This window comes from Lissotriton vulgaris, chromosome 1_1 (assembly GCF_964263255.1).
Source record: "Lissotriton vulgaris chromosome 1_1, aLisVul1.2, whole genome shotgun sequence".
NCBI lineage: Eukaryota > Metazoa > Chordata > Amphibia > Caudata > Salamandridae > Lissotriton > Lissotriton vulgaris.
This window is the reverse complement of record NC_141685.1, coordinates 1492941758-1492969418: the sequence shown is the minus strand read 5'-3', so window position 1 is coordinate 1492969418 and position 27661 is coordinate 1492941758. Positions and strand designations below refer to the sequence as shown.

Sequence of the window (27661 nt, the reverse complement as noted above, 5' to 3'; positions counted from 1 at the left end):
TGGGAACATCAAACTCTGTACCTACACGGCAAGGACTGTGAAGTCCATGCTGTGCAGGAGAGGGAGTGCATGCACATGGGGGTACACCATGTGCCCCCCTGCATGCATCTCATGGGCCATGAGGCAACTGGGGGCCCTGTTTCCTCACTGCCACCCTAATAAATGCGGTCTCACCTCTTTGGTTAGGGTCGCAGTGAGAACTTAAATCCTTGCCGGTGCAGCAGCGGCACCGCCAAGCATCTTGCTGCCTCAAGACCGCTGCGCCAGGTATCCCAGATCCCTGGCAGCGGTCCATTCACTGTCCGAACACCGTATTCTTAATACGGCGGTTGGACTAATGGTGCAGTGGTCCCCGACCAACACCTTACCCTTACCATGGGATTCGCGGTCTGATGGACCACCAAACATGTAATCAGGCCCTTTAGTCAATTTCAGTTTACATTTTGCTAGAAAACAAGATGCACATCCACAGGGCTCGGACAACCTCACTATCTTTATGTATTGAATGATCTGGCAGTGCAATCAATATATTGGTACTTGTCCCTAATGTATCACAGATGTTAGCATCCCCAGCAATCTGATACTTGAAGTGTTTACTGTGTGAAGAGTAGGAAAAGTGTTTATGTATAACACGGTCCATGAGGGATTTGAAAAGGGAGAAATACTTATCTTGCGAAGTGGAAGAGAAAGGGGTTGGTAGAGAGAACCTTACCTACAGTGACACGTTATCGAACATAATTAGGGTCTAGTGTGTTCTTCATTGCCTTACCTGAGTCATGTTTAGAATTATTCCTGAATTGTGATGATGGAAAGGAAGAACATGCCTGGGTGATGGCTGTCTGTGGTTAGAACTCGCAGGGGCAGTAAAGTCGGCCGAGTGGCATAGGGGAAGAAGACTCTGTAAACACAGAGATTAAAAAAACCTTTATAACTATGTGGTAGTACAGATGAGACTGAGATTGAGGGAGAAAGGTTGTCAACTTTAGCTTCTAAAAGGGAGTTATTTGGCCAAGAGAAAGGCTTTCAGTTCCTTGAAGAAAGCACACGTTAAGAGCCAGTTCAGAGAGTAATGTCTGTGGTAGCTAGGGGTGTTAAGGTAGAGGTTCTTATTAGTGAGGCATATTGTTTTTAATACACAGCAGACTTAAATAAGGAATCAGTGAACAGTTATCGGGTGCAGACCAATGTGGTTAGAGTGACTAGTGCAAGAGGTTTATCATGCTGCCGTGCTTTACACCGCAAAGAGTATGCCTAGGAGATATTTTTCACAAGTCCTCTCAGTAGGGCATTTTGATAGATCTGGTTCTAAAGACAGGTCTTCTACATCAAACAGAGGTCCTGTTATACAAAATGCTCCTTACACCTGGCTCTTGCTTTCGTGTTCCATATGAACCTTGCTCTTGAGAATGAAGCCTAAACATTTAGCATCTGACACAAGACTGAGGGACAATCCAGCATGAGGGAGTATGGCATTCCAGTTTTGGAAGAAGAGATCATGGGTTTCTTGTGTTCTGTTTTTTTGGAGATTGAACTTTAGAAAATTGATCTGTACTGTGCATTGCCAGAGAGAGGTATGTTCTGATTATTTGTTAATTTGAGATACTGTTATACTGTAACACATAGACGCATGGTGGCTTTTTTGTGTTTTTATGGTGACTTGGGTATTATTTGTTGATGTTAAAATGTAGAAGAAAGGGGGCATCATTTAGACTTGCTGGACACAGTAACTGGAAGTGGCTTTCACACTGAATGTTCAGTTCGTACAAGCTGGGGCCATATTATGGAAAATGCCACAGGGGGGCAATAGGTGAGTGTGCCCACTCTGTGCCTCTGTCTGGCACTTTTGTGTTACAGAAGGGGCAGCAGACGCTTGTGTGGCCTCTTCTATAATACTGATAGTCGTGGTGCACATCTAGTGCCTGCTCTGTCTTCAGAGGGCCTTTCCCCCCATGCAATTTATGGAATCACTTTGCCTCTGTGCCTGCACCATATTGTGGACACAGAGGCAGAAGGAAACAGGCCCTTAGGAGCCACATTGAAAGTGCACCACAAAAAAGTGGCGAAGTATAAGTGTGCTCCCTGTGGACAGACCTCTGGAGGGGTGAAAGGGGATCCCATGGACGGGTTCAGTCACTCACTGCATCTGCCTGCTAGGGATCTTTTTCCCCTTTTCTGAGCATTACGTAGAAACAAGGAGGGGCTTTGACACAGCTGCTCTGTATTTCACTGAATGCACTGCCTCAAGGACCGCACTTGTTTGCAGCTGTCCTGAGGGCAGCACGTTCATCATAATAGGGCTGACTGTCTGTTTGCTCCCAGCGCACCTATTTAAATATGCCGCACAGCACAAACGGAGAAAGTGCACCCTATTGTAAGACTTTGCTATAGATATGTGTACTGCTCTTCACGGTGTGGGACAATTTGTCAAATTTTGCAGTAATATCTGGTCTTGCTCTGCAGGACATACAAGCTTCTCAACCTGTTTTGTGCTATGTATGGCTATGAAGCCCATTTCTTTTCTATAGATGTAGGAACCAGTTTTATACGTTCTCAAGCACAAGCTGCAAGCCCTACAACTAATCTAACCTGCGTTGTCCGCGTTTGGTGGATCTGGGTTGCATTTGGTACTTCTCCTGTTTCCTGTGGTAACAGTTGCTGTGGATATAGACCGATTTTGGTCTCTGATCATTTCAAAACGATAGAGGCAACGAAAAACCTATTATCAACATATTAATTAACTGTATGGTAACTCAGTCAATTAATTCCAGAAAACACTCGAGATATTTCGAGATCCTAGTTAAAAAAGCTTCTTTATTACACATTAGGTGCTTGACATAAAAAAACATCAGAACAGCCAATATGTTTAGCTCACATATCAAAGAGCTTCTTCTGGGCTGTAAATCACAAATTTAAATACAGAAGTACAACATTCTTTTATTTAAAAAAAGTTAACATCAAAACAATGCAATCCTAGTTCAGCTTAGAAACAATAGGACAGACTATCATCCTCATCAAATACATTTCCTTTTTTTAAAAATATCAGTTTAGTTGCCTGGGACTTGGACAACTGACCCATGGAGGTGCGCAATGTAGGTATAAAAGGAGGCGAACTAGTTGGATGGTGCCGCTAGACTTGCCTCAGCTGTCCAATTAAAGCTATGAAATGGAACACACACATATTGTGCGAGATCACAAAATGGCATTTGGTGAATTTGTTCAGCTTGGATAGCTGAATTGTTCCACCATTTAGTGTATTCATTTCTGTCAAAGGTTCACAAACCTAACAGTCCTACTATACATGAAAGTAACCCTTTGTACCACAACAACATCTTACATTGGACGTATTTTAAAAAACCTACAAATATGTTCACGTCAAACAGTTAAAGTACTAGCTTCATGCTGAATTTGCCCTGAATCGGCATAGCAGTCCTGTAACAAAGAGCAAACATTCCCAAGGGACTTAAAATGAAAAATTACACTGTTGTGGTGTTCCTAATAACTTTGCTTCCCTGTGAACCGTGTACACAAAATGTGAAGGAACAGCATGAATTAAAAGGACCAAGTCTTTGTCAAATCTCGTGGGCATTCCTCAAATGTGACCTAAGTTGATATAAAACACATTAAGAGCATTTTCCATGTAAACATCAACTCCAGCATAATTACAGAGCTGCTTCCGCCAATTTCATATATATGGTCTTCCCCCTGTACAACACCTCCTCATCCATTTTGGAGCCTTGAAATCTGTTAAATATGTGTCTAGGATAGTATACATACATAAACGGGGTTGAATTATAGTTGCTGTATTTTTTTCTCGAGCGAACACAAGAAGATGATTTGAGATGTGTGTAATGCTGGCGGCATCTGTAAGATCTGGCTGCAATTTTATCTTATGATCACTGATATACATATTTATGTATATTGCATAATGTTTAATAGCGCTATGTCCACCTTACAGCACGTTACGGCTTTGGAAAGTTAAATTGACATGTATGCATGTGAGGGAAAGAAGGCAGGAATGAGATAAAGCATACTTAATGTAGTCAGTATGAATTAGTTCAGTCACCTGATCTTGTCATCACATTGTGCTTGTCTTAGAAATCCCGGACATCTGGTTCTCAAGAGGATAATCATTTATACTTTCATTTTTATCACTAACGCGAAGATGCAAAACGTTGTTTTTAATATTTGACTATCAAAGTAAATCTATAAATGCAATGTTAAAATGTGAAGGAAATATAAAGCGAAGCATTCCACAGAAGCATTGTGTGAATTCTAAAGTGGCAGCAAAACTGTGTCTCTGAATGAGAAATAGTCAAAATCAGTACATACAGAAGGTCTGAATAAATATTGAACCCAAAATTCTGTGACCAACCCAGTGGAAACCGAAGAAAGAGTAAGAAACAGACTTCTGCATCCTGGTTGGTACAGCTCACAGTGTTTGAGGCAACCATGGCTCTGGTCGTGTTACCACAGAAGTGCGACTAGTGCGCGATTGAAATATAAACCCAACAAATGGGTTTTCTTAGCCACAACACGACATTGCTATCTAGGGAATAAAGAACCTGTGTAGTTAATGACAGACTACTACACAGTTCTTTGGTGTAGTCGATACAAAATCATAAATGTAGGTTTCTTCCACAATATCTCGTGGCCTAAGTAGGGTTAGAGTAAAACACAATAAATTAGAAAGAAAATAAAAAGTGAACAGTGGACTGACATTTGATTAGCGGCATTGACAATTTTTATAGTCCCCGAACCTAGTTCCAGGAAGTCCAACAACAAAAAGGTGTGGGCACACCAAAAACTAACAACAAATGGAAAGATAATTTAGGGGGCAATTATGAGAGGTCTGAAAGCAAAATTAAATTAAAACACTTTTAATACTTTGAACAAAAAAAGCTCTAAATTGTTGCCCACAACGAGCAACTTGAAATTAAACCCACGCAATCTCAGTGTAGCAAAATTAATGTTGACCGACTCATGGATGGGTATGATTAATTAATATTCACTGCTAGGGGGGGGGGGTGGGGGGGGGCAAAGTTCTGAAAAACCAATGGAAAATAAAAAATGTTACAAAAAAATCAACAAAGATATTTCTGAACACTTCAATATGAAAACAAGTGGTTTGCAACTCTGGACGTTGGGGGTCTTTATCCACTGATCTCTATTATCAGCAATTATACTTTCTATCTGACTCCTCTCCCCTGGCGTGTCTTTGAGTTTTATTAGATTTTACAGACCAGTTTTGTCTTTAGTATTTAATGAATCTTGCTACATGAGTTCATGACTCCTCTCCCTGAATATGGACACATTGTGTGTTCATAGGAAAATCCTGAATAGATTTTGGTCTCTCAAATCACTTAGCAGTCTGGTATATCCTGTAATTTAGTAAGACCCCATAACCCAAACTCAAACAAAGTGTTTTTCATGAAACTTGCAATATGGAGCTATAAGACAAATGTATATGTTACTTTATTTGTTTCAGTCATGGCATCGGGGACTGCATTGATTTACGATGAAGAAATGACAAGCCACAAACTTTTATGGGATGAGTAAGTGTTTTTTCCAGTTTTTTTTATTTAACGTAGGATGTTGTGCGAATCATCAGACATATTTTAAAGCATGGGCAAAGTGAGCAATTGCCCAGGGCCATTACTTTTAAGGGCCCAGCTGGCAAAGTGGTCTTTTCTTAGTTTCACTCACCCTCTGTCTTTTGATTTCTCTTACAGAACATCTCTCTCCCTTCCTGCCTTTCCCTCTCACACAGTCTCTTTCTATTTCCACCAGTCTCATTTTCCAAACAAGACCTATTTTAGTTATTTTGTGTGAACGTTTAAGGATAATATTGTTTGGAATCAGGCAGGCTTAATTGATCAGAAAATAGGCAATGTAATTCCAATTTATTCTGAACAGGGAGACACAAAATATATCTTGCCTGGGCCCCAAAAATACTTAAAATGACACTGTATGCGATGACAATGCTTTGTTATTTCTTTATGAACACGTTGAGGGTTGTTGCGAGCAGGAAGAGTTTGAACTTGCTGGGTTACAGTGATGGCTAACCTAGATCAATCAGGCACAGACTATGGTCAGTGGTAAAGGCAGGATAGGCAGGGCTTCAAACTGATCTCTGTTCTCAACCCTGTGGTTTCGAGGGAAATTCTTGTTCGTATTCGGAGTCAATAAGATGGGTAAACCCTGCGCTGAGTTTCGCTCTGCTTGGCAATAACCAGTGGACAAAATCTAAATGTGAAGAGTGTAACGGGCCAGGACGCTCCTTTGCTGGAGCAGCTGTGCGCGTAATAAATGTCCATAACATAACATACCATAAATGAAGGTAACAAAATGTATGTGCAAATCGCTGTATGCAGTGCAACAGAAGGTCAGCATTTCTGACTCTCAGACATTTGGAGGTACTACCCAAGAGTGTGAAGCATTACATTTACTAAGTTGGATCATTTAGGACTGTTGAAGATATGAAAATAAGATAACTTGGTAATAAAGTTTTGTAGCGTTCACACTGTGTTCAACCACTTTCGTGAATGTATACAGGAAGGTGTGCAGTCTTTACCCCATAGATCTTTACCACACAGGCAAGTACCACACAGGTAAGTGTCATGCAGGCTTCTTTTAGTGCTTTACCAAGCTGTACTTTACCACTCTGGTAAATAAATATATATTTTAATGAGCTAAGGAATGTTGATGGATTAAACCCAGATCAGTTGATTGGGGGTGAGTGCTTGCAATGTTCAACACTCCGTCCATCATCCCCTTTGGTTTTGCTTTGTTTGCCCTAAGTTGGCAGGGTATGCCCAGACGTGGGTCCCTTGTTCACTTTGCCACTGGATTCAAGCTAGCCTGGCTGATGACGGCTGATTAGCCAGAAACTGGACCCATGATGCTTGTTTCCGGTCCAGGGAAGACGTGGCTTGGCAGTTCAGGCTGGACTGTTCCCATGAGGCACAGGGTCAGACTGATTTGCATATGACCACGTCTGAACTGGGGTGGCGGAGTGAGCTAAAGAATGATGATGGATTAAAACCAGATCAGTTGATTGGGGGTGAGTGCTTGCAATGTTCAACACTCCGTCCATCATCCCCTTTGGATTTGCAATGAAATAATTATGTCATTAACTAAAGGGGATAAGGGTAATTAAGAATTAATGGATGGGTAAGGGTTAAGAAAGAAAGGGTAGCGGTATGGATGTTTAAGGTGCAGTGGTAAAGGGAGTTAAGGGTTTTTTAGGGTTCAAGGAGGGTAGAGGTAAAGGGATGTATGGTTTTATTGTTATTGTTGTTTTTTTCAGATGTCCGGGTCAGGTAGTGATAAAGAAAAACAAGGGTATTTTAGGATTCGGGGGAGGGCAGAAGTAAAGGAAGGTAAGGGGTTTTTAGGGTGTCGATGGGTAAAGGCAAAGGGGGTATGGGTTTTCAGAGTTCAGGTTTGGGTAGAGGTAAAGGGTTTTAGGGTTCAGAGGCGGGTAGCAGTAAGGTAAAGTTAAGGGTATAAAAGAACAAGGCGGAGTTTTGGAGGGGAATCCCCTCAATAGAAAAGAAAAAGAGGTTTAGTGAGAGGTGGTTACTACCCCAAACAAGCATTTGCAATGCAATAGGTCTCGCATTAGGAAAGTTTGAGCTATTGGTGTTGTAAATGACACATTGTTTTATGTATGTGTTGATTTTGAAAATAGCTAAATTAATAGCTTTGTCATTTACAATGCCAATGTTTTTAACTTTCTCAAATGTGACACCTCTGCTTCACATGAAAACACACTAAGATTACTTGAAAGGATTGTGGTGAAATCGAAGACTGAATTTTTTCTAAAATAAGCCGTCGGAGAAACTTAATATATAAATCTGTCAAAGCACGCTGCAAATGTGTGCTTTTGTTGTGGGAGAAAGTCTACAAAATATATTTTGTGACGTTTTGAATAATTTACGGGCACATTACTAAAAAGTAGTTATTACACACTAAAACCTAATAGATAACATAGCTCTTAAAAATGTTGACAATGCGTGCTAAGAAAAGAACATTATGTGGGATTAATTGTTGCAGAAAGTGAAGGACAATTTAAAACCTTGTCTCGTTTTGGTTTTCCCTTCAAAGCAAAACAAGCTCTCTGCATTGCTGTGAGAGGGGGGGGGGGGGAGGGGCGGGGGAGCAGCAGCCTTTGATGTGGTGTGCGAGGCGGATGGGGGTGGAGGGGCGGCGGCGGAGCAAGGGAGTGAGCGAGTGGGAGGGACGGGAATGAAGCCCTCGGTACCTGACCGAGAATACGGGTGGGAGATATCGAACATGCCAAGCATAAGTCGTGCATTTTTTGTATTTTTCACGTGTCACATGAATGCTACATGTGTGTCATGCCTGAGACAAGTGCGTGTCTTTTGGAGGATGGGCCTTAAACCTGTATGGTTGAATTAAGACCCAATCATCTGCCTATTTGAATTTTAGCAATTGTCCTCATTGTACACTATCCTCAATAAGACACGTGTGCAGCTATTCAGAAGCGAGGGGGCACTGCTGCAGGGAGCGCCAAATGCAGCGGTACACAATCCTCAATAATGTACTTATGGAGCTTTACAGAAGCGAGGGGGCACTGCAGGGGGAACCCCCAATGCAGTGGCACAATATATTCACAAAGCACTCATGGCTCTGTACAGAAACGAGATGGCAGTGCTGCTGGTAGCCCCCAATGCAGTGATTCCATATATTTAGATGCCACTTTCGTCAACGAGAAGATGGAACTGCTAGAAGACACTCTTTGTGTTCTAGTTATTTGATACTAGCATAGCACTGTTCGCTAAAGCTTCGCACTGCAGGTAAAGGTTGCCCCTGGGCCCTGCGCAAAACTGAAATTGCTGGAATTATCTGAGCAGTTGGCATATGTGACATTGCCAAAGTCTTAGCGATCTGAAAGGGCACTGCTAAAAGGAGTTAACGCTGCTGGTGCACTGCCAGGGGAGCAGCTGACACGCCAGGGGGGCGATTAGAGAGGGGTTGCTGGGCCATAACACATGGCTGCCATACACTCAACACTGTCAGAAGATCACAATACTTCACAGTGAGTCACTGGCTGGGGCTGCAGAAAAAGAGTGGAGAAGTGAGTAGGCGCTGCGATGTGCGAAGCCAGTATGACTATTCAATGAAAATGATAATTGCAAATTGTGCGCCTCTTGACCTCCAAGTCACTACTGAGACGTTATAGCTGTAACCAGGGTCGGGCTGTGTCAGAAAATAGTCCTAGAGCAAAAGATGCCGTCATTAGTTAATCAGAGAGCGGCCCACGTTTGCAAATTGTGACAGTTTGAACTTTTAAAGAAATAGAGTATAATGGTTTTGCAAGGTATGGGCGACAGCATTAATTTGGGCTGGCTTCAGACAATGCTAGTTTAAATATCAAGGAAACCAAGAGTAAACAATTCTCTGTACTGTGGTCGCTAAATTGAAAGCAGACCTCAAACCACATTAATTAAATAAATGAAAACAAGTCGGATGGGGGTGGGGGGCGGGGGAGCAGGGGAGTGAGCGAGTGGGAGGGAAGTGCTGGCGAAGGGTCGCGCTTCAAGAGCCTGGTGGGGGGGCGGGGGAGGTGGGAAAGGAGCGGATGGGGTGTGAGTAAGGGGGAGCAGCAGCCTTTGATGTGGTGTGCGAGGCCGATGGTGGTGTGTGCGAGGCGGATGGAATGACTGAGGCCAAGCGCGCGCTGGCGAAGCGTCACACTTCAAGAGTTAACATGCATTGTGGGAAATCCGCTGAGAAATCCACTTGTTCAAGAGAGTTTGTTCCCCTGCTATAGGTTCGAGCTATTAATCCCTGCGGGATTTAATAGCTCGACCTTACAAAAGGATAAAGACTGTTTTGGGAGTGGGGGGAATCCTACTGTTTGAGTCACTTATTTCTTGTTTTAAAACACACACACAATCTGTTGCATTTGAATCAGTCAAATTCTATAAACAGAAAATGTGTGTGTTAATAAATTACATTTGATGACGTTTCTCTAGAATGTTTGGATACTTAATTTGCTGGTGTTACAATTGAATCCTACCTGAAACGTTTACAATGGTGGGAGAGATGTTTCGTTCCCTTTTACCAGACAGCACAAGCTGTATGGTTGCCAAAAACCTATTGTGTACTTACAGCGGGCTTTCAGCCACCCATTACTTACCATTTATTGGCTTTACTGTCACTCTTATTTCCTTGATTCTTATTCTATGGCTTGCCTTTCTCTTGTGTTTGTCATTCGTGTGTAGCGTAGCCTCTCTACAATCGTTATGATTGACTGACTTGTATGCTTCCTCTGCTCCCATTTATGGAGCTATTATTATTCGTTTATATTCAACACTCCAGGAAAGTGCAGGTGTTTTCTAGCTGCTGCTCTCTCTGACTGCTCAAACTTTCTAATAGCCTCCAGCACTGTTAATCCCCACCCCTTCCAGTCTGTCAGTATAAGCACAGCATCAGGGATGTATTTGAGGGGGCATAGACTTTAAGTGTTGTTTTATCTCCTGCATTCCGCAATATATAAGCACACACTTCAGCACATAAAGCCCTTTATGATGGCGGGGAAAAGGTTAGCTGCTGTCTGGGGCAGAAGGTGTTCGTAGCATTTCGCTTCTTTTGGAGGCTTGTAAACCTGCTCCCTGGATTACTACAGAAGACCAAATGGCTGAAGCCTGTAAAAAGTCAATTAGCAAGCATAAGCAAGCGTTTCCTGGTGTGTTTGAGCACTTCCTTCTTCTTTTGAAAATCTGGTCAGAATTTCCAGAGTGAGAAATATTTGAAAAACAGACCATGCTATTTATAAAGTTTGCAAACCTAGAATAAAATGTACAGTTTTGAGGTACCATTAGTTATGTGTTTGCTATTCCAGTAGTAATTTGAAATAGTTTTTTTCACATTTTAAAAAATACTTCGGAGACAAACATTGCCAAAGCCAACATCTCCTTATTAACATAGCTAAGCTTGTAGGCTCCAGCTCACATGCTTTGTTGTTTATAGATTGCCTAAGAATGCTTTTTTAACTTTCCTTTTTGTGTTTTATTCAATTTAGCTGCCACTGGGGCTTTTTATATGTAGTGTTTGCTTTGTAAGTCTTGCATTAGTATGGATGCTAGTAGTAAATGTATGGGTGCCATGTTGATGTAAAGATGGCAGAGTAGCTTTTGCTTCTCATTAACACCCACGGAAGTAAGATATCCCTTAATTGAAAGACGTATTAGCATGTGTTTGAGTGTTTGGGAACATTTTCTCCAGTTTGCGTGGGTCATGCCTGTTATGTTAAGATGTGACCATAAACCCCTGACATCATTCTTACAATGGTTGGGTTATAAAATGCTTCATAATGTATAACTCTGTTTGAGAAGATTCTCAATTACAACTATCAAGTGAAATATCTTGCAGGAGTGAACGCAGAGTGGCACATTTTTTAATTTGCATACATTTGCCCATGAAAGATGAAAATAAAAAAATAGTGGGATGCTTATTTTGTGGCTATGTTGTGGACTGAAGAGTAGCATGGTATTGCTGAGGAAGAGCGGAAAGGACAATTGTTGGGAGTATAGAACATTGCAAGAGGTAATGGTATGTATGAAGGCTTGATGGCTCTCAAAGAAGGATTTCAGTCAGGATCTATGTGTTTGGTGAGGAACACATTCACTGTTTTTTATTTTTAATGTTATACTTTATTTACCAGTTTCATAAGAGATACAGTCCATACATGGGTACTCACTGTATTTTGCATTACAACAAGCATGATGCAGATTAGACAACAATTACATTTCTTGCGAATTCTGCTCACCCCTGTTCCCCCACCTATGCCCAAAATTCTCATTCCCAACTGCCCCGTACACAGCATCTGTGTTGTCTCTAATGGGGCTGCCCTGCAAACAAACTATCAGGAACCCAGTATGAAACAGTTTAACCCAGTCCAGTGGGGACAATCCTGTGCGCTTATTCATCAGTGGGAGCGCTTGATGTCCGCAAATAGCACTTAAAGGGCCCCCAAATATCTTTCGGGCGGGAAGCCCGTGGCTGGGTGTAGCATATAAGTAACTATTTGTGTTGCAGTATGTTAAACTGTTGAGCCAGCTTTTTAACTTTGGGGAGGATTTACGGCCCCATTTTAGAGCTATCTCCCGTTTCGCCAGTAGCAACACAATTGCCATAAACTTGTGGACCCCTTTTGGGAAGCCTAGTACGTAGCCCAGCAATGCAGTTTCAGGCATTAGTGCAATCTCCAGATCTACCATTTCCCCAATAATCCTGAACACCTCTCGCCAATAAGCCTTAATTTTAACGCAATTCCAAGTAAGATGCGCAAAGTCTGCATGCTGTACCCCGCATTCCAAACAGTATTGTGATCTATCCGGATCAATAGTGTGCATTTTCTTCGGTGTTATGTAAATCCTCCGCAAAAATTTATAGTATATCAATACGTGTCGGCTGTTCAAGGGTCCTCCTTTAGTTTGTGAGGAGCAAAAACACCAGTGCGCGTCCAGTATAGGGTGCCCAAGATCTCTTTCCCAAGCTTCTCGGACCTGATCGTCGCTATTGGGAACCTGTGCAGCACACGCCCCATGTAGTTTGGAAATGAGATGTTCTCACCCTTAGCTCCCAATCACTTTGGTAAGTGGGACAAAGGGCTTGGGCTCTAAGGGGAACCCTGCACTTACTGCTCTTAGTGTGGAGAGGCCCGGTTTAGGATAAAATGGTCCATAAAAGAGGGCTCGTGAAATCTCTCCTCTTCCGTGCTAAAGAAGGCATGGCCCCCAGTGAATAGAACCGCAGTTTTACTTGTCATATTTGGAAAGTATGCGCTGTACCAATTTCTCCTCCATGATGGTTATACAGGAGTTGTTTATGATCGGGGTTTCGGTAGAGTATAAGATATGGGTTCCGGTGACTCTAATCAATTTGCTCCAGGTCCAGCTGGTTGTCGATACAGTTTGGATATCTCGGGAGTCCCTCGGGACTCCTCGAGGTAGCACCACGTTGAGGGACCTAGGTAAGACTAAGTCTGCCTCCGGCCTTAGGTATGGAATTCCGGCATCTGGGTTAACCCAAGAGTGCACATAACTACATTGTGCAGCCAAGTAGTATAGCTGGAGATTTGGAACGCTAAATCCCTAAACACAGTGTATCCCAGTTCTAGTTATCCCGGTTGAAAAGTTTAGTTCCATGCTAAAAAACTGAAAGTTTATACCGCAGTTTCAGCACAGCAGATGAAGACTCTGTGTACAATAGCCACCGTAGGCATTGATCCACGCAGTCATGAGCTGATAGGTTTTACACTTTCATAGGGACAAAGTCACATAAATGAAGATAAGAATCCTATGCTATGAATGTAACAGCTTGCTGAGTATTATATTGAAACTCTGTATGATATGTATTACATGACTGACCAAAATGGATGTATTGTGCAAAAATGAAAAATGCCAATAAAAAGGTAAAAAAAAAAAAAAGAAAATCGTGCTGCAGGTCATAACATTCCAGCTAACCCTAGGTCTCTTGCCCGAAACCCCTCCCCCCTCAGACCAGTCTAATCAGATGAGAACACAACTTAAGAAAGAATCTATTTGGGAGCGGGATGGGAATGTTGTTGATTAAATGCACAAATTTTAGGAGGAACACATTCACTGTTGAAGGTGATCTCTTGATGAGATGTGGTAAAGGCATACCTCCAGAAAAATAGAAAATAAATTCCTAATATTCGAGGTCGACGCTTCCTCCATCCAAGGTATCTTTTCAGTAGAACCTGTGTGAGTCCTGTAGCGGGCCTACCCCTCCATTTCGGGTGAGCAAAGGTTATCTTTTAGTGTGTATTTGACTTACTCTGACTAGAGTAGTGGTTTCTGCTTTGACAGGGTGCATACCTCGGCTAAACCAGAAACGCCAGCTCTAAAACCAAAATTGTAGTTTATTTTTTGCTGGACTACAGTTTTAGAACTTGATGACATCCTTGTGTGTGCTGGAGATAAAAATGCCCCCTGCAAAATATTCAAGAGGTTTTTTTGATTTCTCTACTTATGTAAATTGACTTTGGGAACGAGTCTGGAATGCAAAGTAAATTTGTAACATGATTTTCATTCTATAAAGTAGAACACACTATAAGTCAGGCTTCTTAAGGCCATATGTCACTTTTAAATGTTCCAGAAGCATCTTGTGCTGTTTTATCAACGGCACTGAGTTAACATAAGGTCAAGCTGGAATAATGGTAGCAACCAAGAGGTGGCAATTTAGGTGCCCAGCTCTAGCTATTGATTCACCATTTAAGGGATATTCCTAAAAAAAAATATATGATTACTTTAAATTTGGTATTTTTTTCCATGCTGTATCATCTTTTGTTGACTTGAATCGTCTAGAAAATTTTAGAACACAATTGCCTGCTCATATTGGAAGTACCTCCAGAGGACAGGCCTTTGTAAGAATATTCACTGGTCGAGGGTGCCTGCAAGGGATTTCATTTAGGAGTATTCTAGTTATTTTTCACGGAGAGGGGGGGTCTTAGTTAGTGATTTCTAAAGCCACCATTCAAATTACTTGAAAACACAATGCAATCAAAGCATTCAGAGATAAGCGACAATTTGGAAAAACAAAAACACTGGAATATCTGATCACAATTTATAAATATATTTGATAGGGTACATACAAAAGAATTTCATAAGATCAAATGCAAAGACATGAAAAAGGTCCTATAAAATCTGACCTATACTTCATGAATAAACATGTCAGTTCCACAATAAGTCAAACAGTAAACAATTATCATATTTGAACAATTTGTTGTCATGCAAACATGAGATGATTGGGGAAACAGACAGTCAAGTCAACGTTTCGGTCTTCCTTTGAATACATCTGTCATACCATCCTCAGGACAAAATATTTGTGCATATGAAAATAGACCTTTTCATGAAGGCCAGACAGCAATTCATTTGTAGAAGATGTGCTTTTAAAAATACACTCAATGGTGCTTGTCGATTTATTCTGTATGCACCAGAGTTAAACATGCAGAGGTAGTAACAGAACATCGATCGTTAGTTGTAAAAAAGTAAGTGCGACCAATAGCACACTGTATGCAACATGGTCTTCATTCATCGACCCATGGCGATACTCTGATGTTACTACCTCTGCATGTTTAACTTGCCTGGACGATCTCATTAGCTTTAATTTCTTGTCCTAGAGACTGCACCTCCTCTGTAGTTATTTTGGGCAGCTTTAGATTGTCTTGGTATGCGCTGCAGCCTTTCTGGTCTAGGGTTGTGTCTTCCTTGTATAGTTCTTGGTAGAAGTCCCTGAACGTGCGCAATATGTCTTTGTGTTCGGGGTGTACGTTACCATTTGCATCTGTGATCGATGAAATGGCGTGTTGATTTTGTTTATGCTTGAGGTCTGATGCTAGTATTTTCCCTGCTTTGTTTGCCTCGCAGAGGTTAATTTGCTTGTATTTATTTATCCATAAGCCTGCTCGTTCGCCTAGGATTCTGCTGAACTCGTATTTTTTACTTGTGATCTCTAGCAGTGAGTTGGAGTTTGTGGTTTCCTTGATGTGCTTAGTTTCTAATTCTTTGATGTATTTCTCTAATTGGTCTTGCTGGTGCTTTGTTTCCCTGTCTCTTCTGGCTTTGATTTCTATTAGTGTCCCCCTCACTGTAGCTTTGAGTGTGTCCCACAGTGTTTTAGGGTTTATGTCCTGTGTTGTTATCTGCTATGTAGTTCTTGATGGCTAGCTCTATAGTCGCCTTGTCCTCCTGTTTCGCCATTACTATGTTGTTAAAGCGCCATTTACGGGTCGTTCATTGTGGCGGCCTCCTAGTTTTAAGGTGATGCATGAGTGGTCGGAGATTTTTCTTGTCGCTATTTCTGTGTGCTCTATTATGTGTGTGTGGGAGCCTGATATGAGTATGTAGTCAATCCTGCTGCAGGAGTTATGTGGGTAGGAGTAAAAAGTGTAGTCTCTGGTGTCAGGATGTTGGAGCCGCCATGGATCTTTTAGGTTGAACTTGTTGCACATGTTCTTCAGGGTGTTGTGTGAGGCAGGGGGCTTGCAATGTGTTGTCGACTGTCTGTCTAGGGTGTGGTCTAATGCTAGATTGAAGTCACCGGCTACTACTAACATGTGGCTGGGATCAATTGACTCCAACCTTTTCGCTATTTTCTCCCAGAACTCTGTGTCATCCTTATTTGGCGCGTATGTGTTAGCTATGACTATAGTGTCGCCTCCTCTTTTCAGGTGAGTTATTAGTAGTCTCCCTTTCTCATTGTGCTGTTCTTTATCAATGGATAGCTTCGAGTTTCTATTAATCAGTGTGAAGACCCCTTTTCTCTTGCCTTCAGCTGGTGAGCAGGCTACCTGTCCTATCCACCTTGCTCTGAGCTTGTTAGCTTCCTCTCTGGATAGTTTTGTCTCTTGTAGTAGTATGACATCTCCCTTCGTCTTTGCTAGATAATCTAGTCCCTTTGTCCTCTTAATTGGGTGGTTTAGCCCCTTCACATTGAGCGACACTATCTTCAGGTCTGTCTGTAGGGTGGAGCTAGCTCCTTGTGGTTGGGGTGTATTATTGTTGGGTGTCATTATGTCTCACATGTGGGTTTCGTTATCTTACCCTTAGCACTCCTTTTACGATTCGTGGTGTAGAGGATCGCGTGCGATTGCAGGTTACAGTAGCTGATGCATCGCTGCTCTTTCGGGTTGGTCAGGATCAATTGTTTAAGTGGCACTGTTAAGAGGTCTGGTCCACATGATATTGGTTTATGGACATCTGCGTGTGCGCGACAGTACAAGTGGACGAGACAGACTAGACAGACGGAACAATGGACCGTACTGACTAGACAGACGTGACAACAGACGAGGTAACCTTCTCCCCCTCCCTCTCCTCCCCCCCTTCTCTATAACATTGTGCGGAAGGCGTGCGACTGCAAGATCCCTCCCGCCCCGCCTTCTCCCAGGGATGTTTAGTTTGCAATGGTGAATCGACATGCAAAAGGGAAAGGTCTCTTGGTTACAAGTGGTTTTTAAGAGTCAGTAAGAATAACCTTCTGCTCTTGCCCATACAAAGGATATTGCTGCTGACGTTGGACGTACTTGGTTGTTGCATCCATGCTTGCTGAGACCAGCTGTCTGTGTTTTCTGTCGACTGGACACCATATCATATTCTTATCGTTATAGATGAGGTAGTCTTGTTGTTGTAGACGAGGTAGTGTGTTGTTAGTGCTGCTTCGGCTAGAGTTTGAAGTGGGCTACATTTTCTTTGTTTACTCCTGTGGACTTGGGGAACGTGCGGACCGGAATAATAGGCGGGGAGGCCGAATATAGTGAGCTATGTCTGTGGTATTTATTCAACAGATGAATGGAAATACAAAGTCACAATGCAGATAGGGATGGTGGACTTGGCTGATGACCCAGCTCGGTGAGGTGGATTCTGGATCAAGTGCTGCTTCCCGCTTTCACCAGTAGTCTCCTCGGTATGGTACTGGGGCTCCACGGAGGCTTGAAGAAAGGGAGAGAAGCGTAAGGGCTTTAGTCCGAGCAACACAGTCGGAATGCTTCCACCTACACCCGGGCGTGAGAGGGTATGAAAGGACGGTGAGGGAGGGACGGTAAGGGGTTTGGAAGAGGCAAGGAAGAGATGGGAAGGAAGAGAGGTGCCAGGTGCTGGGCAGTGATCGGGCTCTATACAGTGTGCGTGAAAAAAGGGGGATTAATATACAGTGTCTCGGTGCTCGTGAATCCTATGATATTTACACTCTATATATACAACTCTATGTACAGGGGCACTGAGAAAGGGTGACGTGTACTCACGTGCCCCGCCGCAACTCTCGTCCGAGTTGCGGCCGCTCTCCAGCCTCCTCCTGAGGACGCCACCAGTCCTCCGTCCAGACGTCCTCGTCCTCTTCCTCGCTCCGGTCTAGCCGTGCTGCGCCGCTCTCTGACGGGGGTCCGTCGCTCTCCGCTGCCTCCTGCCACGAGTCGGTTGCTCCAAACGCCTTTCCTTTCTCCTCTGGGCTTTTTCTATCTTCCGGCTGGTTGACAGCCCGACCACTTCCGGGGTCAGGGGCGGGTACTTCCGGGTTGATAGAGGTCGTCCTGTTTCCGCTTCCGGGATCGCTGGCGAGTGTTTCCGGTTCTCCGTGTTCAGGGGTCGGCACCTGCAGGGGACGAGAAAGAGAGGGTGTCCTGGGTGACCGGGACGTTAACCGATCGAGCGTGGGGGACAGGATTCCCACGCTCGGACACCGCTGTAAAGAGGTAGGTGCAGCCTCCGTTCCACATCCCCTTTCCCTAGCTGTCTTTCTTGTAGGGGGGTTGGGAGGTGGATACCGGGACAGATAATCAGCGTTGCCCTGTTGTAGTCCTTTCCTGTGTAAGGTTCTAAACCTGAAGGGTTGTAGGGAGAGAAACCACCGAAGAACTCGGTCATTGTGGCCCCTATTGCGGGCCATCCATTCCAGAGGGGCATGATCGGTGTATAGTATAAATTCACGCCCCTCGAGGTAGTACCTAAGGCTTTCTACTGCCCACTTAATGGCAAGGGCCTCTTTCTCTACCACTGCATAATTGACTTCTCGGGGAAAGAGTTTTCTGCTGAGGTATAGGATTGGCCGTTCGACCCCTGTCGAGTCCTTTTGTGAGAGCACAGCCCCCAAGCCTTGATCAGAGGCATCGGTCTGCAATATGAATGTTTGTGTATAGTCCGGGCTGACTAACACTGGTTCCGAAACCAGGGACTGTTTCAGTTGCTCAAAGGAGTGTACTACCACGGTTGAGGGATGTCTGAGCGCTTCTTCAGTTTTTGTGGTTTTCTTCAACAAATCAGTCAATGGGGCTGCGGTTTGTGAGAAATTCGGGATAAACCTCCGATAGTACCCCAATAATCCAAGAAAGGCACGAAGTTCCTTCCGTTTTTGAGGGAAGGGGATGGTCTGAATGGCCTTGATCTTATTGTTCTGAGGCCGTATGAGTCCTTCCCCCAACAGGTATCCGAGGTATTTCACACTCTGGGCTGCTAGGGTGGTCTTGGAGGGGTTGATGGTAAAACCGTTGTTCCCTAAAGAGGTCACTACGGCTCGTAAATGATGTAAGTGCTGCTCCCAACTGTCACTGTAAATGACGATGTCGTCCAGGTATGCCCCGGCGTACCTCACGTGTGGCTGTAGTACCAAGTTCATGGCTCTTTGAAAGGTAGCCGGGGCACCGTGAAGCCCAAAGGGCATCACCTTGAACTGAAATAAACCCTCAGGGGTGGAAAAGGCAGTCTTGGGTTTGTCTGTTTCTTTAAGAGGGATCTGCCAGTAGCCCTTGCAGAGGTCAAGGGTGCTTATGTACTTGGCTTTGCCTATGCGCTCCACCATTTCATCTACGCGGGGCAAGGGGTAGGTGTCGAAGGCCGATATTTTGTTTACTTCTCTAAAGTCTATACAAAATCTGGTGGAGCCGTCTGGCTTGGGTGCTAGAACAATCGGGAATTCCAGCTGCTGTTGGAGGGTTCTATGATGCCCATTTTCAGCATTTGATTGGTCTCCTCTTTGATGATGGCTCTACGAGCTTCGGGGATGCGGTAGGGCCTTTGTCTTACGGTTTTTCCTGGTTCCGTATTGATGGCATGTTCAACCACGGTGGAGTGTCCTGGAAGGGAGGAGAATACTGTTTGTACCGAGGATAGGGCTCGCCTGAGATCCTGTCTGTTGGGTTCTGGGAGGTCAGCGTCAATGCATCCTTCAAAGGGGGGGGCTATTGCATTGGACATGACAGGACGGGCTCCCTCCCACTTCTTCAAGAGGTTCACGTGATAGATCTGCGTGATACCTCGGGTGGGTTCTGTTTCCACTTCATAGGTAACAGGAGTTACGGCTCGTAGTACAGGGAAGGGGCCCTGCCACTGTCCCAGTAACTTGTGGTCGGAAGAAGGCAATAGTAATAATACCAGATCACCAGGATTGAATTTCCGGGCTTTGGTTCCCTTATCGTATTGGTGTTTTTGGGTGTCTTGAGCGGCTACCAGATTCTGCCTCACAATGACCCTTATCTGTTCCAAGTGGGTCTTTAGGTTGTCCACATATTCGGGTAGGGGTCGGGTTCTGTCTGGTTCGGCTTCCCAGGCTTCCTTAGCCATATCTAAGAGTGTCCGTGGGGCTCGCCCATACAACAACTCGTACGGTGAATAACCTGTGCTGCTTTGAGGCTTACACCTGATGGCAAACAGCGCCAGGGGAAGCATCTCCTCCCATCTTTTACTTTCGAGGCCTAAAAGTTTCTTAAGGGTCGTTTTGAGTGTAGCATTGTATCGCTCTACCAACCCATCTGTCTGGGGGTGGTAGGCAGCTGTTCGTATTTGTTTGATGCCTAGGTGGGAGCATACTTGGCGCATAAGGGAGGATACAAAGGGTGTCCCCTGGTCAGTTAATATCTCGCGGGGAAAACCTACTCTCGAGAATATGGATATGAGGGCCTTGGCTATGTCTTGAGTGGTGGGTTGGCGTAAGGGTACTGCTTCAGGGAAGCGGGTGGCATAGTCCACCAGTACAAGAGCATATCTACATCCAGATCTCGAGGGAAGCAAGGGTCCTATAATGTCCATGCCCACTCTTGTGAAAGGGACATCGATGATGGGAAGGGGCTGGAGAGGAACCCGGGGAGGACGGTATCGACTGTTCCGTTGGCAGACTGGGCATTCTCGACAATACCGTTTGATTTGTCCGTGTACCCCTGGCCAATAAAACTTATCTAGGATCGTGTGTCCGGTTTTTTCATCACTGAAATGACCTCCCAGTAAATGGCTGTGGGCTAGGAACAGTACTTTCTCACGAAACAACCCGGGGATGACCAGCTGGGTAGGCTGTTGGGGTCCTCCCTTTCTGTAAAGGAGTCCGTTTTTCCGAAAAAAATAAGGACCTACATGTAGGGGATCCTCAGCATCCAGAGCACGGGCCCAAGCCTCCTGCAACACCGGGTCTTCCTGTTGCGTGGCGCGGAACTCCCTGTTGGTTTCCCACGGATGGATATCGACTTGGGCAGGAAAGGCCATAGCAAAGTCTTTTCTTTCGTTCCTTTTCTGTCTTTTGGTCTTGGCTGGTTTGACCGCTGGATGCCCCGGAGGGGGTTCACGGGAAAACGGGGCATCGGCCCACCACTTCTTCAGAGACTCGGTGGTGTCTTGAAGGAGATGGGGTAGTCCACTATAGTCACTCCCCAATATCGCTTGTTCGGGGAGAGTTGGTATGAGGCCCACTGTCAGTAGACTACCCATATCCGTGGGGTGTTGGACATGGACCTGTGTGGTCGGATAGTGCTTGGTGTCGCCATGGACACATTTGATAGCTACGGTACCTGTGACCGGACCGACAGGGTGAGGTAGTTCTTGGGGTCTTAGGACACTTTGTCTGCATCCAGTGTCGGCCAGTGCCATCATTCTATGTCCTTCAATCCGCACTGGGCATCGAAACGGGGGAGGAGTGTTCTCAGCCGTGAGGCACACATAGTTTCTCGCCATCCCTATCTCCATGGGCTCCTCCTTTTGCGGACAGACGCGAGCAATATGTCCGTACCCACCACAATGATAACATTGGGGTCCAGGTGGGTGGGGGCGAGGCAAGACAGGGTAAGGCATAAGGGGAGCGGGCTCAGGTTTCCTGACCACTGGAGGGGGTCGTGGGAGCCGAGCATGGGTCCCCGGGGGTATACGGGGATGATGTTCCTCCTTGGGTCGCTGGGATTCCTGGGCTCTGCTATAGGCGCTGGCTATTTCTACAGCACTGTCGAGCGTTAGACGCGCATGTTGGCGTACCCACTTCTGGGTGGCAGGGTGCAGGGAAGCCAGATATTGCTCTAGATATGTTTTGGACAGAATGTCTTCCTTGGTGGCTGTAGCCGGTTTTAACCACCGATTGGCCAGATCTTGAATACGGAAGGCTAGAGCCCTAGGAGTTTCTTGGGGTCCTTCCTTTGCTTGCCGTAGCCGAACCCTGTATGCCTCGTCATCAATCCCCAGTCGTTCCAGGATGCAGGTCTTGATGTCGGCGTACGGTGTTTGTCCCTGGATATTGGCTTGCTGGTAGGCGGCCTGCAGTTCTCCGGTCAATAGGGGTCCTAAGTAGTGGCCCCACCGGTCTTCTGGCCAGGCAGCCGCCTGAGCTAGGCGCTCGAAGTTCGTGAAGAAGTAATCGGGGTCTTCTCCGGGTACGTACTTCTGTAACACGACTGAGGGCAGGGAGGTGACGGGTCTTTGTTGCCCCATAACAGTTGTGAGCTTCTCGAGGGCTTGGTCCTGCGCGGTACCCTGGCCCTTCAGCACGTCGTGCAGCTGACCGCGATCGTCTTCAGCCGTCTTGAGGAATCTCTCCATCATCTTCCCCAGTTGCTCCTGGCATTCCGCCAGTTGTTTGACTGCGGCCTCCATGCCTCCGGGATATCCCACTTCTGACACCAATTGTGGACTTGGGGAACGTGCGGACCGGAATAATAGGCGGGGAGGCCGAATATAGTGAGCTATGTCTGTGGTATTTATTCAACAGATGAATGGAAATACAAAGTCACAATGCAGATAGGGATGGTGGACTTGGCTGATGACCCGGCTCGGTGAGGTGGATTCTGGATCAAGTGCTGCTTCCCGCTTTCACCAGTAGTCTCCTCGGTATGGTACTGGGGCTCCACGGAGGCTTGAAGAAAGGGAGAGAAGCGTAAGGGCTTTAGTCCGAGCAACACAGTCGGAATGCTTCCACCTACACCCGGGCGTGAGAGGGTATGAAAGAGGATGGTGAGGGAGGGACGGTAAGGGGTTTGGAAAAGGCAAGGAAGAGATGGGAAGGAAGAGAGGTGCCAGGTGCTGGGCAGTGATCGGGCTCTATACAGTGTGCGTGAAAAAAGGGGGATTAATATACAGTGTCTCGGTGCTCGTGAATCCTATGATATTTACACTCTATATATACAACTCTATGTACAGGGGCACTGAGAAAGGGTGACGTGTACTCACGTGCCCCGCCGCAACTCTCGTCCGAGTTGCGGCCGCTCTCCAGCCTCCTCCTGAGGACGCCACCAGTCCTCCGTCCAGACGTCCTCGTCCTCTTCCTCGCTCCGGTCTAGCCGTGCTGCGCCGCTCTCTGTCGGGGGTCCGTCGCTCTCCGCTGCCTCCTGCCACGAGTCGGTTGCTCCGAACGCCTTTCCTTTCTCCTCGGGGCTTTTTCTATCTTCCGGCTGGTTGACAGCCTGACCACTTCCGGGGTCAGGGGCGGGTACTTCCGGGTTGATAGAGGTCGTCCTGTTTCCGCTTCCGGGATCGCTGGCGAGTGTTTCCGGTTCTCCGTGTTCAGGGGTCGGCACCTGCAGGGAACGAGAAAGAGAGGGTGTCCTGGGTGACCGGGACGTTAACCGACCGAGCGTGGGGGACAGGATTCCCACGCTCGGACACCGCTGTAAAGAGGTAGGTGCAGCCTCCGTTCAACAACTCCATTTTGCGGTGTGTGTTCGTGATTGATTCCTCTGAGGTCTAACTTCGAGACTCTTGTAGGTTATTCCGCCGCTTGTTCTGGTGATGCCCGTCTTTTGCTTGATGTCGATGCTGTAATTTCCATCTCCTGTGGGGACGGTCCTTGTAGGTGTCGTGACAGCTCCCTTGGGTCATCAAATGTGTGTGACCTCCCGTTGTTGCTAATCCTGAATTTAGTGGGGCCCACGAAGGAGAACAGGATGTTTTTTTGCCTAAGTTTGTCTCTTTGTGCTAAGAAGCCTTTTCTTATGTCCACAGTTAACTTTGAATAGTCTTGTGTTTGGATTATTTTTTGGCCATTCCATTGTAGATTTGGATTCTTTTTCGCAACCCCAAAGATGGCATCCGTGTGATGTGACCTTAGTGGTTTTCAGATTATTGGTCTTGGACCAGACCTGTTCGAAGATTTGAAGGCTGGTACTCTCTAGGCTCTGTCTAGTTCGAAGGGATATTCGAATTTAAGTTTCGTGAGCTTAGGTAGAAGTTCTTAGATGAGTGTTACGCATGAACCTGCTTTATCCTCTTCTCCCTTTGCTATTCCGAGTATCCTTATGTTACCCCTTCTGCTCCGGTCCTCGAACTCAGCTGCCTGTTTTTGAAGGGCTGTGGTCGCACACGCTATGGTGTTGATGGCTTTGTTTGTGTGGAGAGCCTTATCTTCTATATCGCTCACTCTCTGTTCCACCTCTGATAGTCTGTGTTTGCAGTGTGAATATCTGCTCTTACCGCTGCAAGTTCGAGTTGTATTGCGTCCGTTGTTAGTTTGGTCGATTTTGCAAGGTCGTGGACATTTGCCAGTTTTTTAAGGATGCTCTCCAATGTACTGTTAATATCTGATTTTGGTTTGATGGGCGATTTTGTATGACCTTCCGGTTTTGTTTTCTTTGGTGGTTGATTGCCAGCCATTGTGGGTAGCCCTCTTCTTGCCTGGAGAAGCTTGAATCTTCTGCTTTTGCCCTTGCAAGTGTTTGTGCTCAGTTGGTCCGGCAGATTTGCAGACTTTTTCTGTGCTGCAATGCGTGGCTCGTCGCTCTCTTCGTAGAGACCGTGTTTTGCGTTTTTTGGGAGGAGCTTAGGCTTTGCGGCTCTTAGTGTGATTTCCGTATTTTTGGCTGGTGTCTGAGTGTAGCGGGCTGACCGGGTGGCAGGCTTGCATGTCGTTCTTTCACTTATGGGCTTTGGGCCTTCCGCTACTAGGCGTTAAAATTCACTTATGTCCGTACGTTCAGCGCAACTTCTCGCGCCTCAGATGTATTTGGCTGTGCTTGTCACTATTTTTGTGGGGTTATCCCGGGTTTCTCCCTGGTTTCGATTCCTCTTGGTTGCATAACTCATGAGGTGCGTGAACCAAATGTGTTGTCCTACTTGTGGAGCTTTCTGCTTCGTTTTTGCTCTGTCAGGCTGTCAGTTGAGATTTCTAGGAAGTGTTCCTTCTCTAGTTGATTCACGCTTGCCGTTCTACACTCTGTTCCTTGTGTGTGCGCCCTTTTTGTTATTTTCCCTCAAGATGTCTACCCCCTTGAGCTGCTTTCAGTGTCCCACATGTGTGTCTTAATCGGGTATCGCCCTTGCTGACGTCGCTGCTCGATATGGCGGTCCCTCTGCTGTGTTTGTACTTTCGCTTTTGTTTTTCCTTTTTTTTTTTTTCTTTTTTTACCGGTTTCCAAGAATCCTTCCTACCATGATTAACGTTGTCTTCTGCGTGATTGTCGGTTGGTCTGCTTTCCTACGCTGATCACTTTTGTATTTTACCCCGCGCCGGGAGAGTTCATGCTTGCCCACCCCAAAATGGCCGCCTTCTTGGGATACTGCGGGTTTCGGTTCGGTCGATGGAAGTCGGGGCAGAGATGGAGGGAGCGCCGTACCTTTTCTCTGCTGGTGGTGTTGCGCTCAGACGTTCGCAGTGGCACTCTGGTTTCACCAGCAGACCTCACTTCTTTGTCGTGGTTCGCCTGCCGTTTATCCTCTTTCTCTGTCCCTCGTAAGATGGCCGCTTCCTGTGTTGCCTTCGGTTTCGTTTTGGTGGGGGCTTGGATACTTTGTGATAGTTGTAGGGTGAGTTGCTTCACTGGTTGGGGGGTGTTTTGCACCATTCTTGTAGTCGTCTCTCCGGTATTGAAACGGTGGCTGCTCTTTGCTTCTTTGCTACGCCGGAACACCTTCCTCTCTTGGCGCCTCAGTCCTTCAGTAGGCAGTCGCCATTTTGGGTCTCCGTTTGTCTCGGGGGACCGCCTTACTACATTTTGCTTTATTCGTCCTGCTGTGCCTTGTTATCCTCTTTCGATACAGTTTTTCTGATCGCTGGGTATTCCGACTGCTTCTTCGTTGTTTAAAACAGTGCTTCACTTGTTTGGCTCGCTTTTTAGCCTTGCTTTGTCCCTGGGTAAAGCGGAGCTCGGATTCAGGAAACACTCTTCATTGCCATCCAAGCCACGCCCCCCCCCCTCATTGGCAGTTTCATACAGTTCAGACCCCACCAATATCCTCAGATTTGCTTATGCAGTGAACAGTTGTCAACATTTTAGGGATGCTCATTATTGAACAGTGCGTATTCGATCGCCACTACTATCAAATTTGCAATGCGAGTGAATAACTATTTCTCCCCCCCCCCCCCCCACCCCCCACCCCCAAGCAACACAAAAACAGTACTTCGAAGAGAGGTAAACACAAAGAAACAAGGTACATGAGTGGATCATCAGCCGTTAAGCCTAAAGACTAGTTCATGTGGTAAGAGTGGTCAGTCGTAGAGCAATAGGTTGAGTAGGAAACTTTTCCCCAGAGACACTGGTAGCTGCCCTCCAACCTAGAACTGAAAGAGGTGAAGAGCTCTCCTAAGGTTAGGGCATGCACAAGGTGCAAGCCTCTGACAAGATAGGACACCAAGGGGCCCTAAATGTATTCAACATGGTTATAATTTTCTAGTCAGCCATTCTTTCCATGGTAAGCGTGGTGCTCCCTTTTCTTCTCACACTGCTGCCAATGCTAGCTTCGCCGCACCTAGACATAGCTGTAGTATGGGCCTGAGGGAACTGTGTTTTTCTTTTTGCCCTCTTCAGCGCATACATTAATTCAAAGTATCTTGGAGTTAGTGTATGATTTGTTGTTAACAAAGGTCTAAAGCACTGTGCCATAGTTGCCACTTTGTTTCCAATGTTTTCTGATCGCAAGATATAATGAGCTCTGATGAAGTTCAAAATATTTTTCTTTGAGCAAAACGTGTTGGCTGAAAGTTTGTTGCACAAACAAGATTGCATTTGGATTTGAGATGAATATTATATAAACAGAAATCTCGCAACACTTATTGGATTTTCATGGACTTCAATGGATTTCCGGGTCCACCTCTCCATCTTTAATAACTCCAGCAGTTTAGTTCAGTGACTGGTTCCTGGCAGTTCCGCAGTTCTGCAATTTTGAGGCAGACTGGTCCAGCTATGGGCTTGGTGTAAAGTGTTAGCATGACAGTGGGGTGAAGCAGAGTCTCCAGGCAACATATTTTCAAGAATGCTGGTTGTTCTTTCTATTCATATGCCAATTATACTCCGTTTATCTTCAGACTTAAAGGCCACATTTGTTCAATAGAAGCTTTACTAGACTGTCTGCACAGTCTTAAAAGATGGACGGACATGAAGCAAGATTATTTTGGTTGGAAAAAAACAGCAATTTGTCTTTCTGTTCTGTTCCCTACCCAATGTAGGTCCCAGCCCTGAATTTCAAACAGAAACCCTTTCTGTCTCTGCTGTTGTTAGATAATAGAACGTCCTTTGTCTTGGTTACTATTGGCTCAAAGCTTGAATATTTTAATTCTTTATATCTGGGCCTATCCAAATACCAATACCTGAAATTATAGATGATTCAGACTAAGGTGGCGCGAGCTGTCACACAACCTCCCGCTATACCTCAGCCAAGCTTCTCTTGCACCAGTTCCATTGGCTCCCAAGTCGGAAAAGGATCTTGTTCAAATCTATGTGTCAATCTAAGTGTCTATTTGATTCGGTTCCTACTTTTCTTAAGGTATGTATCTATCAATACTGTCATGCTTGACTTCTTATACTTAACTTCCTTTCAGTACTCTGTTTCAAGAAAGTTCTTACTAAGGGAAAATCCTATTCTTGATTCAACAAACTGCGCCAAAGATACAGGCAAGTCAAAAAACACTTTTCCTATGGAAACATGGTAGTAACTATAAC

At 45.3% G+C, this 27661-nt stretch overlaps 1 protein-coding gene across 2 annotated transcripts in view; it reads left to right on the top strand.

The window, feature by feature from the left end:
• The window catches only part of HDAC10 (histone deacetylase 10), a 502554-nt gene that overhangs the window by 50802 nt on the left and 424091 nt on the right, over positions 1-27661 (top strand). For both annotated transcript variants that reach the window (XM_086967401.1, XM_086967398.1), the window contains one exon: positions 5486-5552. In XM_086967401.1, coding sequence (XP_086823527.1) covers positions 5488-5552 — 65 coding nt within the window. In that variant the 5' untranslated portion in view covers positions 5486-5487. The remainder of the gene's footprint in view (positions 1-5485; positions 5553-27661) is intronic.